Source organism: Salvelinus fontinalis, unplaced genomic scaffold (genome assembly GCF_029448725.1).
Source record: "Salvelinus fontinalis isolate EN_2023a unplaced genomic scaffold, ASM2944872v1 scaffold_0008, whole genome shotgun sequence".
Lineage (NCBI taxonomy): Eukaryota > Metazoa > Chordata > Actinopteri > Salmoniformes > Salmonidae > Salvelinus > Salvelinus fontinalis.
Window position 1 is genome coordinate 132,312 of NW_026600217.1, and position 20,476 is coordinate 152,787.

Here is a 20,476-nt window from a genome sequence, read left to right on the forward strand (position 1 = left end):
CTCCTAGTCAGATCCATCATATATACTGACCAGTGGTATGAGTCCTCCTAGTCAGATCCATCATATATACTGACCAGTGGTATGAGTCCTCCTAGTCAGATCCATCATACATACTGACCAGTGGTATGAGTCCTCCTGTTCAGATCCATCATATATACTGACCAGTGGTATGACTCCTCCTGTTCAGATCCATCATACATACTGACCAGTGGTATGAGTCCTCCTAGCCAGATCCATCATACATACTGACCAGTGGTATGAGTCCTCCTAGTCAGATCCATCATATATACTGACCAGTGGTATGAGTCCTCCTAGTCAGATCCATCATACATACTGACCAGTGGTATGAGTCCTCCTAGTCAGATCCATCATATATACTGACCAGTGGTATGAGTCCTCCTAGTCAGATCCACCATACATACTGACCAGTGGTATGAGTCCTCCTAGTCAGATCCACCATACATACTGACCAGTGGTATGAGTCCTCCTAGTCAGATCCACCATACATACTGACCAGTGGTATGAGTCCTCCTAGTCAGATCCATCATATATACTGACCAGTGGTATGAGTCCTCCTGGTCAGATCCATCATACATACTGACCAGTGTAGATTGAATTTAATTAATGAGTACATTAGAGGAATTATTTACATACTGACCAGTGAAGTTTCCACCTATGAGGTAAGGTATGAGTCCTCCCAGTCAGATCCATCACGCATACTCACCAGTGAAGTTTCCTCCGATGATGTAAGGTATAACTCCTCCTGGCCAGATCCTCTCAGCTCGGGAGGTTGCTGCTCTAGGAACACGACTCTTCACAACAACGCTCCAGGCATTCTCTGTTTTCCCCAATCTTGCTGACTTCACTCTATTCCCACTCTTTACGGCTTTCCCAGCCTTCCCAGTCTTTCCAGCAACAGCTTTCCCAGTCTGGGTCCTGGGACCGGAGGCTGATTCTTGACTGGAGTTCATAGGCCTATAGTCTGGAGGAGAGGAGAGGAGAGGAGAGGAGTGGAGAGGAGAGGAGAGGAGAGGAGAGGAGAGAGAGAGAGAGAGAGAGAGAGGAGAGGAGAGGAGAGGAGAGGAGAAGAGAAGAGAAGAGAAGAGAAGAGAAGAGAAGAGAAGAGAAGAGAGGAGAGGAGAGGAGAGGAGAGGAGAGGAGAGGAGAGGAGAGGAGAGGAGAGGAGAGGAGAGGAGAGGAGAGGAGAGGAGAGGAGAGGAGGGGAGAGGAGTCAAGCTAGCGGCTGTGTAAAGACTATAATAATATAATATAAAGTAAATCTACAGCTGTGTAAAGACTATAATAATATAATATTTATTAATACTACATCTGTGTAAAGACTATAGTAATATAATATGTATTAATACTACATCTGTGTAAAGACTATAGTAATATAATATGTATTAATACTACATCTGTGTAAAGACTATAATAATATAATATATATTAATACTACATCTGTGTAAAGACTATAATAATATAATATATATTAATACTACAGCTGTGTAAAGACTATAATAATAAAATATTTATTAATACTACATCTGTGTAAAGACTATAGTAATATAATATTTATTAATACTACATCTGTGTAAAGACTATAGTAATATAATATTTATTAATACTACATCTGTGTAAAGACTATAATAATATAATATATATTAATACTACATCTGTGTAAAGACTATAATAATATAATACAATATATATATTAATACTACATCTGTGTAAAGACTATAATATTATAATATATATTAATACTACATCTGTGTAAAGACTATAATAATATAATATATATTAATACTACATCTGTGTAAAGACTATAATAATATAATATATATTAATACTACATCTGTGTAAAAACTTTAACAATATCATATGTATTATTACTACATCTGTGTAAAGACTATAATAATATAATACAATATATATATTAATACTACATCTGTGTAAAGACTATAATAATATAATATTTATTAATACTACAGCTGTGTAAAGACTATAATAATATAATATATATTAATACTACATCTGTGTAAAGACTATAATAATATAATACAATATATATATTAATACTACATCTGTGTAAAGACTATAATAATATAATATATATTAATACTACATCTGTGTAAAGACTATAATAATATAATATATATTAATACTACATCTGTGTAAAGACTATAATAATATAATATATATTAATACTACATCTGTGTAAAGACTATAATAATATAATATATATTAATACTACAGCTGTGTAAAGACTATAATAATATAATATATATTAATACTACAGCTGTGTAAAGACTATAATAATATAATATATATTAATACTACAGCTGTGTAAAGACTATAGTAATATAATATTTATTAATACTACATCTGTGTAAAGACTATAATAATATAATATATATTAATACTACAGCTGTGTAAAGACTAAAATAATATAATATTTATTAATACTACATCTGTGTAAAGACTATAGTAATATAATATTTATTAATACTACATCTGTGTAAAGACTATAATAATATAATATTTATTAATACTACATCTGTGTAAAGACTATAATAATATAATATATAGTAATACTACATCTGTGTAAAGACTATAATAATATAATATATATTAATACTACATCTGTGTAAAGACTATAATAATATAATACAATATATATATTAATACTACATCTGTGTAAAGACTATAATAATATAATATATATTAATACTACATCTGTGTAAAGACTATAATAATATAATATATATTAATACTACATCTGTGTAGAGACTATAATAATATAATATTTATTAATACTACATCTGTGTAAAGACTATAATAATATAATATTTATTAATACTACATCTGTGTAAAGACTATAATAATATAATATATAGTAATACTACATCTGTGTAAAGACTATAATAATATAATATATATTAATACTATATCTGTGTAAAGACTATAATAATATAATATATATTAATACTACATCTGTGTAAAGACTATAATAATATAATATATATTAATACTACATCTGTGTAAAGACTATAATAATATAATATATATTAATACTACATCTGTGTAGAGACTATAATAATATAATATTTATTAATACTACATCTGTGTAAAGACTATAATAATATAATATATATTAATACTACAGCTGTGTAAAGACTATAATAATAAAATATTTATTAATACTACATCTGTGTAAAGACTATAGTAATATAATATTTATTAATACTACATCTGTGTAAAGACTATAGTAATATAATATTTATTAATACTACATCTGTGTAAAGACTATAATAATATAATATATATTAATACTACATCTGTGTAAAGACTATAATATTATAATATATATTAATACTACATCTGTGTAAAGACTATAATAATATAATATATATTAATACTACATCTGTGTAAAGACTATAATAATATAATATATATTAATACTACATCTGTGTAAAAACTTTAACAATATCATATGTATTATTACTACATCTGTGTAAAGACTATAATAATATAATACAATATATATATTAATACTACATCTGTGTAAAGACTATAATAATATAATATTTATTAATACTACAGCTGTGTAAAGACTATAATAATATAATATATATTAATACTACATCTGTGTAAAGACTATAATAATATAATACAATATATATATTAATACTACATCTGTGTAAAGACTATAATAATATAATATATATTAATACTACATCTGTGTAAAGACTGTAATAATATAATATATATTAATACTACATCTGTGTAAAGACTATAATAATATAATATATATTAATACTACAGCTGTGTAAAGACTATAATAATATAATATATATTAATACTACAGCTGTGTAAAGACTATAATAATATAATATATATTAATACTACAGCTGTGTAAAGACTATAGTAATATAATATTTATTAATACTACATCTGTGTAAAGACTATAATAATATAATATATATTAATACTACAGCTGTGTAAAGACTATAATAATATAATATTTATTAATACTACATCTGTGTAAAGACTATAGTAATATAATATTTATTAATACTACATCTGTGTAAAGACTATAATAATATAATATATATTAATACTACAGCTGTGTAAAGACTATAATAATATAATATTTATTAATACTACATCTGTGTAAAGACTATAGTAATATAATATTTATTAATACTACATCTGTGTAAAGACTATAATAATATAATATTTATTAATACTACATCTGTGTAAAGACTATAATAATATAATATATAGTAATACTACATCTGTGTAAAGACTATAATAATATAATATATATTAATACTACATCTGTGTAGAGACTATAATAATATAATATATATTAATACTACATCTGTGTAAAGACTATAATAATATAATATATATTAATACTACATCTGTGTAGAGACTATAATAATATAATATTTATTAATACTACATCTGTGTAAAGACTATAATAATATAATATATATTAATACTACATCTGTGTAAAGACTATAATAATATAATACAATATATATATTAATACTACATCTGTGTAAAGACTATAATAATATAATATATATTAATACTACAGCTGTGTAAAGACTATAATAATATAATATATATTAATACTACATCTGTGTAAAGACTATAATAATATAATATTTATTAATACTACATCTGTGTAAAGACTATAATAATATAATATATATTAATACTACAGCTGTGTAGAGACTATAATAATATAATATATATTAATACTACATCTGTGTAAAGACTATAATAATATAATATATATTAATACTACATCTGTGTAAAGACTATAATAATATAATATATATTAATACTACATCTGTGTAGAGACTATAATAATATAATATTTATTAATACTACATCTGTGTAGAGACTATAATAATATAATATATATTAATACTACATCTGTGTAAAGACTATAATAATATAATATATATTAATACTACAGCTGTGTAAAGACTATAATAATATAATATTTATTAATACTACATATGTGTAAAGACTATAATAATATAATATTTATTAATACTACATCTGTGTAAAGACTATAATAATATAATATATATTAATACTACATCTGTGTAGAGACTATAATAATATAATATATATTAATACTACATCTGTGTAAAGACTATAATAATATAATATATATTAATACTACATCTGTGTAAAGACTATAATAATATAATATTTATTAATACTACATCTGTGTAAAGACTATAATAATATAATATATATTAATACTACATCTGTGTAGAGACTATAATAATATAATATATATTAATACTACATCTGTGTAAAGACTATAATAATATAATATATATTAATACTACATCTGTGTAAAGACTATAATAATATAATATATATTAATACTACATCTGTGTAGAGACTATAATAATATAATATATATTAATACTACATCTGTGTAAAGACTATAATAATATAATATATATTAATACTACATCTGTGTAGAGACTATAATAATATAATATATATTAATACTACATCTGTGTAAAGACTATAATAATATAATATATATTAATACTACATCTGTGTAAAGACTATAATAATATAATATATATTAATACTACATCTGTGTAAAGACTATAATAATATAATATATATTAATACTACATCTGTGTAAAGACTATAATAATATAATATATATTAATACTACATCTGTGTAGAGACTATAATAATATAATATATATTAATACTACATCTGTGTAAAGACTATAATAATATAATATATATTAATACTACATCTGTGTAGAGACTATAATAATATAATATATATTAATACTACATCTGTGTAAAGACTATAATAATATAATATATATTAATACTACATCTGTGTAGAGACTATAATAATATAATATATATTAATACTACATCTGTGTAAAGACTATAATAATATAATATATATTAATACTACATCTGTGTAGAGACTATAATAATATAATATATATTAATACTACATCTGTGTAAAGACTATAATAATATAATATATATTAATACTACATCTGTGTAGAGACTATAATAATATAATATATATTAATACTACATCTGTGTAAAGACTATAATAATATAATATTTATTAATACTACATCTGTGTAATGACTATAATAATATAATATATATTAATACTACAGCTGTGTAAAGACTATAATAATATAATATATATTAATACTACAGCTGTGTAAAGACTATAGTAATATAATATATATTAATACTACAGCTGTGTAAAGACTATAATAATATAATATATATTAATACTACAGCTGTGTAAAGACTATAATAATATAATATATATTAATACTACAGCTGTGTAAAGACTATAATAATATAATATATATTAATACTACAGCTGTGTAAAGACTATAATAATATAATATATATTAATACTACAGCTGTGTAAAGACTATAATAATATAATATATATTAATACTACATCTGTGTAGAGACTATAATAATATAATATATATTAATACTACATCTGTGTAAAGACTATAATAATATAATATGTATTAATACTACATCTGTGTAAAGACTATAGTAATATAATATGTATTAATACTACATCTGTGTAAAGACTATAATAATATAATATATATTAATACTACATCTGTGTAGAGACTATAGTAATATAATATTTATTAATACTACATCTGTGTAGAGACTATAATAATATAATATATATTAATACTACATCTGTGTAAAGACTATAATAATATAATATATATTAATACTACATCTGTTTAGAGACTATAATAATATAATATATATTAATACTACATCTGTGTAAAGACTATAATAATATAATATATATTAATACTACATCTGTGTAAAGACTATAATAATATAATATATATTAATACTACATCTGTGTAAAGACTATAATAATATAATATATATTAATACTACATCTGTGTAAAGACTATAATAATATAATATATATTAATACTACATCTGTGTAAAGACTATAATAATATAATATATATTAATACTACATCTGTGTAAAGACTATAATAATATAATATATATTAATACTACATCTGTGTAGAGACTATAATAATATAATATATATTAATACTACATCTGTGTAAAGACTATAGTAATATAATATATATTAATACTACATCTGTGTAAAGACTATAATAATATAATATATATTAATACTACATCTGTGTAGAGACTATAATAATATAATATATAGTAATACTACAGCTGTGTAAAGACTATAATAATATAATATATATTAATACTACAGCTGTGTAAAGACTATAATAATATAATATATATTAATACTACATCTGTGTAAAGACTATAATAATATAATATATATTAATACTACATCTGTGTAGAGACTATAATAATATAATATATATTAATACTACAGCTGTGTAAAGACTATAATAATATAATATATATTAATACTACATCTGTGTAAAGACTATAATAATATAATATATATTAATACTACATCTGTGTAGAGACTATAATAATATAATATATATTAATACTACATCTGTGTAAAGACTATAGTAATATAATATATATTAATACTACATCTGTGTAAAGACTATAATAATATAATATATATTAATACTACATCTGTGTAGAGACTATAATAATATAATATATAGTAATACTACAGCTGTGTAAAGACTATAATAATATAATATATATTAATACTACAGCTGTGTAAAGACTATAATAATATAATATATATTAATACTACATCTGTGTAAAGACTATAATAATATAATATATATTAATACTACATCTGTGTAGAGACTATAATAATATAATATATATTAATACTACATCTGTGTAAAGACTATAATAATATAATATACATTAATACTACATCTGTGTAAAGACTATAATAATATAATATATATTAATACTACATCTGTGTAAAGACTATAATAATATAATATATATTAATACTACATCTGTGTAGAGACTATAATAATATAATATATATTAATACTACATCTGTGTAAAGACTATAATAATATAATATATATTAATACTACATCTGTGTAAAGACTATAATAATATAATATATATTAATACTACATCTGTGTAGAGACTATAATAATATAATATATATTAATACTACATCTGTGTAGAGACTATAATAATATAATATATATTAATACTACATCTGTGTAAAGACTATAATAATATAATATATATTAATACTACATCTGTGTAAAGACTATAATAATATAATATATATTAATACTACATCTGTGTAGAGACTATAATAATATAATATATATTAATACTACATCTGTGTAGAGACTATAATAATATAATATATATTAATACTACATCTGTGTAGAGACTATAATAATATAATATATATTAATACTACATCTGTGTAAAGACTATAATAATATAATATATATTAATACTACATCTGTGTAAAGACTATAATAATATAATATATATTAATACTACATCTGTGTAAAGACTATAATAATATAATATATATTAATACTACATCTGTGTAAAGACTATAATAATATAATACAATATATATATTAATACTACATCTGTGTAGAGACTATAATAATATAATATATATTAATACTACATCTGTGTAGAGACTATAATAATATAATATATATTAATACTACATCTGTGTAAAGACTATAATAATATAATATATATTAATACTACATCTGTGTAAAGACTATAATAATATAATATATATTAATACTACAGCTGTGTAAAGACTATAATAATATAATATATATTAATACTACAGCTGTGTAAAGACTATAATAATATAATATATATTAATACTACAGCTGTGTAAAGACTATAGTAATATAATATTTATTAATACTACATCTGTGTAAAGACTATAATAATATAATATATATTAATACTACAGCTGTGTAAAGACTATAATAATATAATATATATTAATACTACATCTGTGTAGAGACTATAATAATATAATATATATTAATACTACATCTGTGTAAAGACTATAATAATATAATATATATTAATACTACATCTGTGTAAAGACTATAATAATATAATATATATTAATACTACATCTGTGTAAAGACTATAATAATATAATATATATTAATACTACAGCTGTGTAAAGACTATAATAATATAATATATATTAATACTACATCTGTGTAAAGACTATAATAATATAATATATATTAATACTACATCTGTGTAGAGACTATAATAATATAATATATATTAATACTACATCTGTGTAAAGACTATAATAATATAATATTTATTAATACTACATCTGTGTAAAGACTATAATAATATAATATATATTAATACTACATCTGTGTAAAGACTATAATAATATAATATTTATTAATACTACATCTGTGTAAAGACTATAATAATATAATATATATTAATACTACAGCTGTGTAGAGACTATAATATTATAATAACAGTTTTTTAGAAATGTTTGCAAAAAATATATATTTTAAAACCCGGATATACCACATTTACATAAGTATTCAGACCCTTTACTCAGTACGTTGTTGAAGAACCTTTGGCAGCGTTTACAGCCTTGAGTCTTCTTGGGTCTGACGCTACAAGCTTGGCACACCTGTATTAGGGGAGTATCTCCCATTCTTCTCTGCAGATCCTCTCAAACTCTGTCAGGTTGGATGGGGAGCGTCGCTGCACAGCTATTTTCAGGTCTCTCCAGAGATGTTCTATCGGGTTCAAGTCCGGGATCTGGCTGGGCCACTCAAGGACATTCAGAGACTTGTCACGAAGCCACGCTGCGTTGTCTTGGCTGTGTGCATAGGGTCGTTGTCCTGTTGGAAGGTGAACCTTCGCCCCAAGTCTGAGGTCCTGAGCGCTCTGGAGCAGGTTTTCATCAAGGATCTCTCTGCACTTTGTTATCCTTCACGTGGCAGCATGTCAAGTCGCTTGTCTGTGACTAGTAGATTTTAACCTACTAATAACCTATTCATTTATTATGGAGCAAAGCCACAATGTCCTTTTTGTGAAGTGCAAACTGTTTTGTTTTGCTGGTGTCAAGATCACGGGTCTCCCTCAACTCGGGTAAAAATAAATTGCGCTATTTGCACTTCTTTACTTGAAGTTGACCAAAGTAACCGTCTCTCTGGCTGAACTCTGACCTGGGCTCTATCCTCAGCTCTCCCTCTGCAGAGTGTCTTGTCCAAGCTGCTCCTCTGATCTGGGTTCTATCCTCAGCAGAGTGTCTGGTCCAAGCTGCTCCTCTGACCTGGGTTCTATCCTCAGCAGAGTGTCTGGTCCAAGCTGCTCCTCTGATCTGGGTTCTATCCTCAGCAGAGTGTCTGGTCCAAGCTGCTCCTCTGATCTGGGTTCTATCCTCAGCAGAGTGTCTGGTCCAAGCTGCTCCTCTGACCTTGGTTCTATCCTCAGCAGAGTGTCTGGTCCAAGCTGCTCCTCTGATCTGGGTTCTATCCTCAGCAGAGTGTCTGGTCCAAGCTGCTCCTCTGATCTGGGTTCTATCTTCAGCAGAGTGTCTGGTCCAAGCTGCTACTCTGATCTGGGTTCTATCCTCAGCAGAGTGTCTGGTCCAAGCTGCTACTCTGATCTGGGTTCTATCCTCAGCAGAGTGTCTGGTCCAAGCTGCTCCTCTGACCTGGGTTCTATCCTCAGCAGAGTGTCTGGTCCAAGCTGCTCCTCTGATCTGGGTTCAATCCTCAGCAGAGTGTCTGGTCCAAGCTGCTCCTCTGATCTGGGTTCTATCCTCAGCAGAGTGTCTGGTCCAAGCTGCTCCTCTGACCTGGGTTCTATCCTCAGCAGAGTGTCTGGTCCAAGCTGCTCCTCTGATCTGGGATCTATCCTCAGCAGAGTGTCTGGTCCAAGCTGCTCCTCTGATCTGGGTTCTATCCTCAGCAGAGTGTCTGGTCCAAGCTGCTCCTCTGATCTGGGTTCTATCCTCAGCAGAGTGTCTGGTCCAAGCTGCTCCTCTGATCTGGGTTCTATCCTCAGCAGAGTGTCTGGTCCAAGCTGCTCCTCTGATCTGGGTTCTATCCTCAGCAGAGTGTCTGGTCCAAGCTGCTCCTCTGATCTGGGTTCTATCCTCAGCAGAGTGTCTGGTCCAAGCTGCTCCTCTGATCTGGGTTCTATCCTCAGCAGAGTGTCTGGTCCAAGCTGCTCCTCTGATCTGGGTTCTATCCTCAGCAGAGTGTCTGGTCCAAGCTGCTCCTCTGATCTGGGTTCTATCCTCAGCAGAGTGTCTGGTCCAAGCTGCTCCTCTGATCTGGGTTCTATCCTCAGCAGAGTGTCTGGTCCAAGCTGCTCCTCTGATCTGGGTTCTATCCTCAGCAGAGTGTCTGGTCCAAGCTGCTCCTCTGATCTGGGTTCTATCCTCAGCAGAGTGTCTGGTCCAAGCTGCTCCTCTGATCTGGGTTCTATCCTCAGCAGAGTGTCTGGTCCAAGCTGCTCCTCTGATCTGGGTTCTATCCTCAGCAGAGTGTCTGGTCCAAGCTGCTCCTCTGATCTGGGTTCTATCCTCAGCAGAGTGTCTGGTCCAAGCTGCTCCTCTGATCTGGGTTCTATCCTCAGCAGAGTGTCTGGTCCAAGCTGCTCCTCTGATCTGGGTTCTATCCTCAGCAGAGTGTCTGGTCCAAGCTGCTCCTCTGATCTGGGTTCTATCCTCAGCAGAGTGTCTGGTCCAAGCTGCTCCTCTGATCTGGGTTCTATCCTCAGCAGAGTGTCTGGTCCAAGCTGCTCCTCTGATCTGGGTTCTATCCTCAGCAGAGTGTCTGGTCCAAGCTGCTCCTCTGATCTGGGTTCTATCCTCAGCAGAGTGTCTGGTCCAAGCTGCTCCTCTGATCTGGGTTCTATCCTCAGCAGAGTGTCTGGTCCAAGCTGCTCCTCTGACCTGGGTTCTATCCTCAGCAGAGTGTCTGGTCCAAGCTGCTCCTCTGATCTGGGTTCTATCCTCAGCAGAGTGTCTGGTCCAAGCTGCTCCTCTGATCTGGGTTCTATCCTCAGCAGAGTGTCTGGTCCAAGCTGCTCCTCTGATCTGGGTTCTATCCTCAGCTGAGTGTCTGGTCCAAGCTGCTCCTCTGATCTGGGTTCTATCCTCAGCTGAGTGTCTGGTCCAAGCTGCTCCTCTGACCTGGGTTCTATCCTCAGCAGAGTGTCTGGTCCAAGCTGCTCCTCTGATCTGGGTTCTATCCTCAGCAGAGTGTCTGGTCCAAGCTGCTCCTCTGATCTGGGTTCTATCCTCAGCTGAGTGTCTGGTCCAAGCTGCTCCTCTGATCTGGGTTCTATCCTCAGCTGAGTGTCTGGTCCAAGCTGCTCCTCTGATCTGGGTTCTATCCTCAGCAGAGTGTCTGGTCCAAGCTGCTCCTCTGATCTGGGTTCTATCCTCAGCAGAGTGTCTGGTCCAAGCTGCTCCTCTGATCTGGGTTCTATCCTCAGCTGAGTGTCTGGTCCAAGCTGCTCCTCTGATCTGGGTTCTATCCTCAGCTGAGTGTCTGGTCCAAGCTGCTCCTCTGATCTGGGTTCTATCCTCAGCAGAGTGTCTGGTCCAAGCTGCTCCTCTGATCTGGGTTCTATCCTCAGCTGAGTGTCTGGTCCAAGCTGCTCCTCTGATCTGGGTTCTATCCTCAGCTGAGTGTCTGGTCCAAGCTGCTCCTCTGATCTGGGTTCTATCCTCAGCTGAGTGTCTGGTCCAAGCTGCTCCTCTGATCTGGGTTCTATCCTCAGCTGAGTGTCTGGTCCAAGCTGCTCCTCTGATCTGGGTTCTATCCTCAGCAGAGTGTCTGGTCCAAGCTGCTCCTCTGATCTGGGTTCTATCCTCAGCAGAGTGTCTGGTCCAAGCTGCTCCTCTGATCTGGGTTCTATCCTCAGCTGAGTGTCTGGTCCAAGCTGCTCCTCTGATCTGGGTTCTATCCTCAGCTGAGTGTCTGGTCCAAGCTGCTCCTCTGATCTGGGTTCTATCCTCAGCAGAGTGTCTGGTCCAAGCTGCTCCTCTGATCTGGGTTCTATCCTCAGCAGAGTGTCTGGTCCAAGCTGCTCCTCTGATCTGGGTTCTATCCTCAGCAGAGTGTCTGGTCCAAGCTGCTCCTCTGATCTGGGTTCTATCCTCAGCAGAGTGTCTGGTCCAAGCTGCTCCTCTGATCTGGGTTCTATCCTCAGCAGAGTGTCTGGTCCAAGCTGCTCCTCTGATCTGGGTTCTATCCTCAGCAGAGTGTCTGGTCCAAGCTGCTCCTCTGATCTGGGTTCTATCCTCAGCAGAGTGTCTGGTCCAAGCTGCTCCTCTGATCTGGGTTCTATCCTCAGCAGAGTGTCTGGTCCAAGCTGCTCCTCTGATCTGGGTTCTATCCTCAGCAGAGTGTCTGGTCCAAGCTGCTCCTCTGACCTGGGTTCTATCCTCAGCAGAGTGTCTGGTCCAAGCTGCTCCTCTGATCTGGGTTCTATCCTCAGCAGAGTGTCTGGTCCAAGCTGCTCCTCTGATCTGGGTTCTATCCTCAGCAGAGTGTCTGGTCCAAGCTGCTCCTCTGATCTGGGTTCTATCCTCAGCAGAGTGTCTGGTCCAAGCTGCTCCTCTGATCTGGGTTCTATCCTCAGCAGAGTGTCTGGTCCAAGCTGCTCCTCTGATCTGGGTTCTATCCTCAGCAGAGTGTCTGGTCCAAGCTGCTCCTCTGATCTGGGTTCTATCCTCAGCAGAGTGTCTGGTCCAAGCTGCTCCTCTGATCTGGGTTCTATCCTCAGCAGAGTGTCTGGTCCAAGCTGCTCCTCTGATCTGGGTTCTATCCTCAGCAGAGTGTCTGGTCCAAGCTGCTCCTCTGATCTGGGTTCTATCCTCAGCAGAGTGTCTGGTCCAAGCTGCTCCTCTGATCTGGGTTCTATCCTCAGCAGAGTGTCTGGTCCAAGCTGCTCCTCTGATCTGGGTTCTATCCTCAGCAGAGTGTCTGGTCCAAGCTGCTCCTCTGATCTGGGTTCTATCCTCAGCAGAGTGTCTGGTCCAAGCTGCTCCTCTGATCTGGGTTCTATCCTCAGCAGAGTGTCTGGTCCAAGCTGCTCCTCTGATCTGGGTTCTATCCTCAGCAGAGTGTCTGGTCCAAGCTGCTCCTCTGATCTGGGTTCTATCCTCAGCAGAGTGTCTGGTCCAAGCTGCTCCTCTGATCTGGGTTCTATCCTCAGCAGAGTGTCTGGTCCAAGCTGCTCCTCTGATCTGGGTTCTATCCTCAGCAGAGTGTCTGGTCCAAGCTGCTCCTCTGATCTGGGTTCTATCCTCAGCAGAGTGTCTGGTCCAAGCTGCTCCTCTGACCTGGGTTCTATCCTCAGCAGAGTGTCTGGTCCAAGCTGCTCCTCTGATCTGGGTTCTATCCTCAGCAGAGTGTCTGGTCCAAGCTGCTCCTCTGATCTGGGTTCTATCCTCAGCAGAGTGTCTGGTCCAAGCTGCTCCTCTGATCTGGGTTCTATCCTCAGCTGAGTGTCTGGTCCAAGCTGCTCCTCTGATCTGGGTTCTATCCTCAGCTGAGTGTCTGGTCCAAGCTGCTCCTCTGATCTGGGTTCTATCCTCAGCAGAGTGTCTGGTCCAAGCTGCTCCTCTGATCTGGGTTCTATCCTCAGCTGAGTGTCTGGTCCAAGCTGCTCCTCTGATCTGGGTTCTATCCTCAGCTGAGTGTCTGGTCCAAGCTGCTCCTCTGATCTGGGTTCTATCCTCAGCTGAGTGTCTGGTCCAAGCTGCTCCTCTGATCTGGGTTCTATCCTCAGCTGAGTGTCTGGTCCAAGCTGCTCCTCTGATCTGGGTTCTATCCTCAGCAGAGTGTCTGGTCCAAGCTGCTCCTCTGATCTGGGTTCTATCCTCAGCAGAGTGTCTGGTCCAAGCTGCTCCTCTGATCTGGGTTCTATCCTCAGCTGAGTGTCTGGTCCAAGCTGCTCCTCTGATCTGGGTTCTATCCTCAGCTGAGTGTCTGGTCCAAGCTGCTCCTCTGATCTGGGTTCTATCCTCAGCAGAGTGTCTGGTCCAAGCTGCTCCTCTGATCTGGGTTCTATCCTCAGCAGAGTGTCTGGTCCAAGCTGCTCCTCTGATCTGGGTTCTATCCTCAGCAGAGTGTCTGGTCCAAGCTGCTCCTCTGATCTGGGTTCTATCCTCAGCAGAGTGTCTGGTCCAAGCTGCTCCTCTGATCTGGGTTCTATCCTCAGCAGAGTGTCTGGTCCAAGCTGCTCCTCTGATCTGGGTTCTATCCTCAGCAGAGTGTCTGGTCCAAGCTGCTCCTCTGATCTGGGTTCTATCCTCAGCAGAGTGTCTGGTCCAAGCTGCTCCTCTGATCTGGGTTCTATCCTCAGCAGAGTGTCTGGTCCAAGCTGCTCCTCTGATCTGGGTTCTATCCTCAGCAGAGTGTCTGGTCCAAGCTGCTCCTCTGACCTGGGTTCTATCCTCAGCAGAGTGTCTGGTCCAAGCTGCTCCTCTGATCTGGGTTCTATCCTCAGCAGAGTGTCTGGTCCAAGCTGCTCCTCTGATCTGGGTTCTATCCTCAGCAGAGTGTCTGGTCCAAGCTGCTCCTCTGATCTGGGTTCTATCCTCAGCAGAGTGTCTGGTCCAAGCTGCTCCTCTGATCTGGGTTCTATCCTCAGCAGAGTGTCTGGTCCAAGCTGCTCCTCTGATCTGGGTTCTATCCTCAGCAGAGTGTCTGGTCCAAGCTGCTCCTCTGATCTGGGTTCTATCCTCAGCAGAGTGTCTGGTCCAAGCTGCTCCTCTGATCTGGGTTCTATCCTCAGCAGAGTGTCTGGTCCAAGCTGCTCCTCTGATCTGGGTTCTATCCTCAGCAGAGTGTCTGGTCCAAGCTGCTCCTCTGATCTGGGTTCTATCCTCAGCAGAGTGTCTGGTCCAAGCTGCTCCTCTGATCTGGGTTCTATCCTCAGCAGAGTGTCTGGTCCAAGCTGCTCCTCTGATCTGGGTTCTATCCTCAGCAGAGTGTCTGGTCCAAGCTGCTCCTCTGATCTGGGTTCTATCCTCAGCAGAGTGTCTGGTCCAAGCTGCTCCTCTGATCTGGGTTCTATCCTCAGCAGAGTGTCTGGTCCAAGCTGCTCCTCTGATCTGGGTTCTATCCCCAGCAGAGTGTCTGGTCCAAGCTGCTCCTCTGATCTGGGTTCTATCCTCAGCAGAGTGTCTGGTCCAAGCTGCTCCTCTGATCTGGGTTCTATCCTCAGCAGAGTGTCTGGTCCAAGCTGCTCCTCTGATCTGGGTTCTATCCTCAGCAGAGTGTCTGGTCCAAGCTGCTCCTCTGATCTGGGTTCTATCCTCAGCAGAGTGTCTGGTCCAAGCTGCTCCTCTGATCTGGGTTCTATCCTCAGCAGAGTGTCTGGTCCAAGCTGCTCCTCTGATCTGGGTTCTATCCTCAGCAGAGTGTCTGGTCCAAGCTGCTCCTCTGATCTGGGTTCTATCCTCAGCAGAGTGTCTGGTCCAAGCTGCTCCTCTGATCTGGGTTCTATCCTCAGCAGAGTGTCTGGTCCAAGCTGCTCCTCTGATCTGGGTTCTATCCTCAGCAGAGTGTCTGGTCCAAGCTGCTCCTCTGATCTGGGTTCTATCCTCAGCAGAGTGTCTGGTCCAAGCTGCTCCTCTGATCTGGGTTCTATCCTCAGCAGAGTGTCTGGTCCAAGCTGCTCCTCTGATCTGGGTTCTATCCTCAGCAGAGTGTCTGGTCCAAGCTGCTCCTCTGATCTGGGTTCTATCCTCAGCAGAGTGTCTGGTCCAAGCTGCTACTCTGATCTGGGTTATATCCTCAGCAGAGTGTCTGGTCCAAGCTGCTCCTCTGATCTGGGTTCTATCCTCAGCAGAGTGTCTGGTCCAAGCTGCTCCTCTGATCTGGGTTCTATCCTCAGCAGCTGTGTTTCCTGGCCCGTCTTTCTTTAATTTAAAGGGGTATCAACCAGATTCCTTTCCCAATGGCTTCCTCAGGCTGTGACCAGGCTTTAGACATAGTTTCAGGCTTTTATTTTGAAAAATGAACGAGATGTTTCATAAGTAGTCAGGTGGTCTGAATAGTTCCTGCGTGCGAGAGGGGCTCTCCATTTTCCTTTTCTCTCCTAAAGAATAGGTTACGGTCCGGTTGAAATATTATCGATTATGTTTGTTAAAAACAACCTGAGGATTGATTATAAAAAACATTTGACATGTTTCTACGACCATTATGGATACTCTTTGGAATTTGTGGAACGGAACGAGGCTTTGGTTTTATGAACATAACACGCAACCCAAATGGCGTTTTTTTGTTGTAAAAGTAATATTTATCGAACAAAAATAACATTTATTGTGTAACTGGGAGTCTCGTGAGTGGAAACATCCGAAGATTATCATAGGTAAGCGATTAATTTTATTGCTTTTCTGACTTTCGTGACCAAGCTAACCAAGCTAATATCCAATTTGTAAGTCGCTCTGGATAAGAGCGTCTGCTAAATGACTTAAATGTAAATGTAAATGTAATATAAGACTAGCTTGTTGTAGCATTGAAAGCTACACTCACAAAAGCTTGGATTCCTTTCGCTGCAATGCATATTTTCAAAATCTGACACGATAGGTGGATTAACAACAAGCTAAACTGTGTTTTGGTATATTTCACTTGTGATTGCATGATTATAAATATTTTTAGTAATATTTTTGCATTTGGCGGCCTGCAATTCTAGCGGTTGTTTAGGAAAGTGATCCCGCTAATGGAATTCGTAGCGCAGAGAAGTTAAAGACCCCCCCTTTGCTCTCTGTATCTGTGATTGGCTGTTACATACCCCCCATCTTCTCTCAGTATCTGTGATTGGCTGTTATAGACTCCAGAGGTGTGACATACAACACTTCTATTCCACTGCCATGGCCCTCATCCCTCCCTCTCTCCTTCCCTCTCCCCTCATCCCTCCCTCTCTCCTTCCCTCTCCTCTCATCCCTCCCTCTCTCCTTCCCTCTCATCCCTCCCTCTCTCCTTCCCTCTCCCTCATCCCTCCCTCTCCCTCTCCCTCCTCCCTCTCTCCTTCCTCTCATCCTCCTCTCTCCTTCCCTCTCCCCTCTCCCTCCCTCCTCTCCTCTCATCCCTCCCTCTCTCCTTCCCTCTCATCCCTCCCTCTCTCCTTCCCTCTCCCCTCATCCCTCCCTCTCTCCTTCCCTCTCCTCTCATCCCTCCCTCTCTCCTTCCCTCTCATCCCTCCCTCTCTCCTTCCCTCTCCCCTCATCCCTCCCTCTCTCCTTCCCTCTCATCCCTCCCTCTCTCCTTCCCTCTCATCCCTCCCTCTCTCCTTCCCTCTCCCCTCATCCCTCCCTCTCTCCTTCCCTCTCCTCTCATCCCTCCCTCTCTCCTTCCCTCTCCTCTCATCCCTCCCTCTCTCCTTCCCTCTCCTCTCTCCCTCTCTCCTTCCCTCTCCTCTCTCCCTCTCTCCTTCCCTCTCATCCCTCCCTCTCTCCTTCCCTCTCCTCTCTCCCTCTCTCCTTCCCTCTCCCCTCATCCCTCCCTCTCTCCTTCCCTCTCCCCTCATCCCTCCCTCTCTCCTTCCCTCTCCTCTCTCCCTCTCTCCTTCCCTCTCCTCTCTCCCTCTCTCCTTCCCTCTCCTCTCTCCCTCTCTCCTTCCCTCTCCCCTCATCCCTCCCTCTCTCCTTCCCTCTCATCCCTCCCTCTCTCCTTCCCTCTCCTCTCTCCCTCTCTCCTTCCCTCTCCTCTCTCCCTCTCTCCTTCCCTCTCCCCTCATCCCTCCCTCTCTCCTTCCCTCTCCTCTCTCCCTCTCTCCTTCCCTCTCCTCTCTCCCTCTCTCCTTCCCTCTCCTCTCTCCTTCCCTCTCCTCTCATCCCTCCCTCTCCTCTCATTCCTCCCTCCCTCTCTCCTTCCCTCTCCTCTCATCCCTCCCTCTCCTCTCATTCCTCCCTCCCTCTCTCCTTCCCTCTCCTCTCTCCCTCTCTCCTTCCCTCTCCTCTCTCCCTCTCTCCTTCCCTCTCCTCTCTCCTTCCCTCTCCTCTCTCCCTCTCTCTCCTCTCATCCCTCCCTCTCCTCTCATCCCTCCCTCTACTCTCATCCCTCTCTCCTTCAGACAGACAGACAGACAGACAGACAGACAGACAGACAGACAGACAGACAGACAGACAGACAGACAGACAGACAGACAGACAGACAGGGAAGGAGACAGACAGACAGACAGACAGACAGACAGACAGACAGACAGACAGACAGACTCACCAGTCGTCTGTCCTTGTCTGGAGTGTGTGTGAGTGTGTGTGTGAGTGTGTGTGTGAGTGTGTGTGTGTTGCGTCACGTCTATTGTCCTGTCGATCTGAAACATCCGCAGATCCTCCTCGTCCAACGCAATGTCTCCCCAAAACGCAACTGAAAAGAAAAATCTTCATCATCACCACCATCATACCCATCATCATCCCCAACATCATTACATCATTACCTTCATCATTACATCATTACACCATCATCCCCATCCTCCCCATCAGCACCATCATCATACCCATCATCATCCCCAACATCATTACATCATTACCTTCATCATTACATCATTACACCATCATCATCATCATCACCATCCCCACCATCACCATCATCCCCATCATCATCACCATCATCCCCATCATCACCATCATCCCCATCATCCCCACCATCATCATCCCCATCATCACCATCATCCCCATCATCATCCCCATCATCCCCATCCTCACCATCATCATTCCAATAATCACCATCCCCACCATCATCCCCATCATCATCCCCACTATCATCCCCATCATCATCCCCACCATCATCCCCATCATCCCCATCATCTCCATCATCATCACCATAATCACCATCCCCATCACCACCATATCAGTCATCCCCATCATCACCATCATCCCCATCATCACCATCATCCCCATCATCACCATCATCCCCATCATATCCATCATCACCATCATCCCCATCATATCCATCATCACCATCATCACCATCATCCCCACCATCATCCCCATCATCACCATCATCCCCATCATCCCCATCATATCCATCATCCCCATCATCCCCATCATATCCATCATCCCCATCATCATTCCCATCATCCCCACCATCATCCCCATCATCACCATCATCCCCATCATCCCCATCATATCCATCATATCCATCATCCCCACCATCATCACCATCATATCCATCATCACCATCATCCCCATCATCCCCATCATATCCATCATCACCATCATCCCCATCATATCCATCATCACCATCATCCCCATCATATCCATCATCACCATCATCCCCACCATCATCCAAATCATATCCATCATATCCATCATCCCCATCATATCCATCATCACCATCATCACCATCATCCCCATCATCACCATCATCCCCATCATCATCACCAACACCATCATCCCCATCATCACCATCATCCCCATCATCCCCATCATATCCATCATCCCCATCATCCCCATCATATCCATCATGAC

General features: G+C 37.9%; 1 protein-coding gene across 1 annotated transcript in view; it reads right to left on the reverse strand.

Annotated features, from left to right (window-relative positions):
• Positions 1-20,476, reverse strand: part of LOC129842030 (dorsal-ventral patterning tolloid-like protein 1) — an 84,630-nt gene that overhangs the window by 46,213 nt on the left and 17,941 nt on the right. Inside the window, exons 2-3 of the mRNA XM_055910405.1 lie at positions 19,227-19,373; positions 725-982 (exon numbers count right to left, since the gene is read on the reverse strand). Coding sequence (XP_055766380.1) covers positions 725-982; positions 19,227-19,373 — 405 coding nt within the window. The remainder of the gene's footprint in view (positions 1-724; positions 983-19,226; positions 19,374-20,476) is intronic.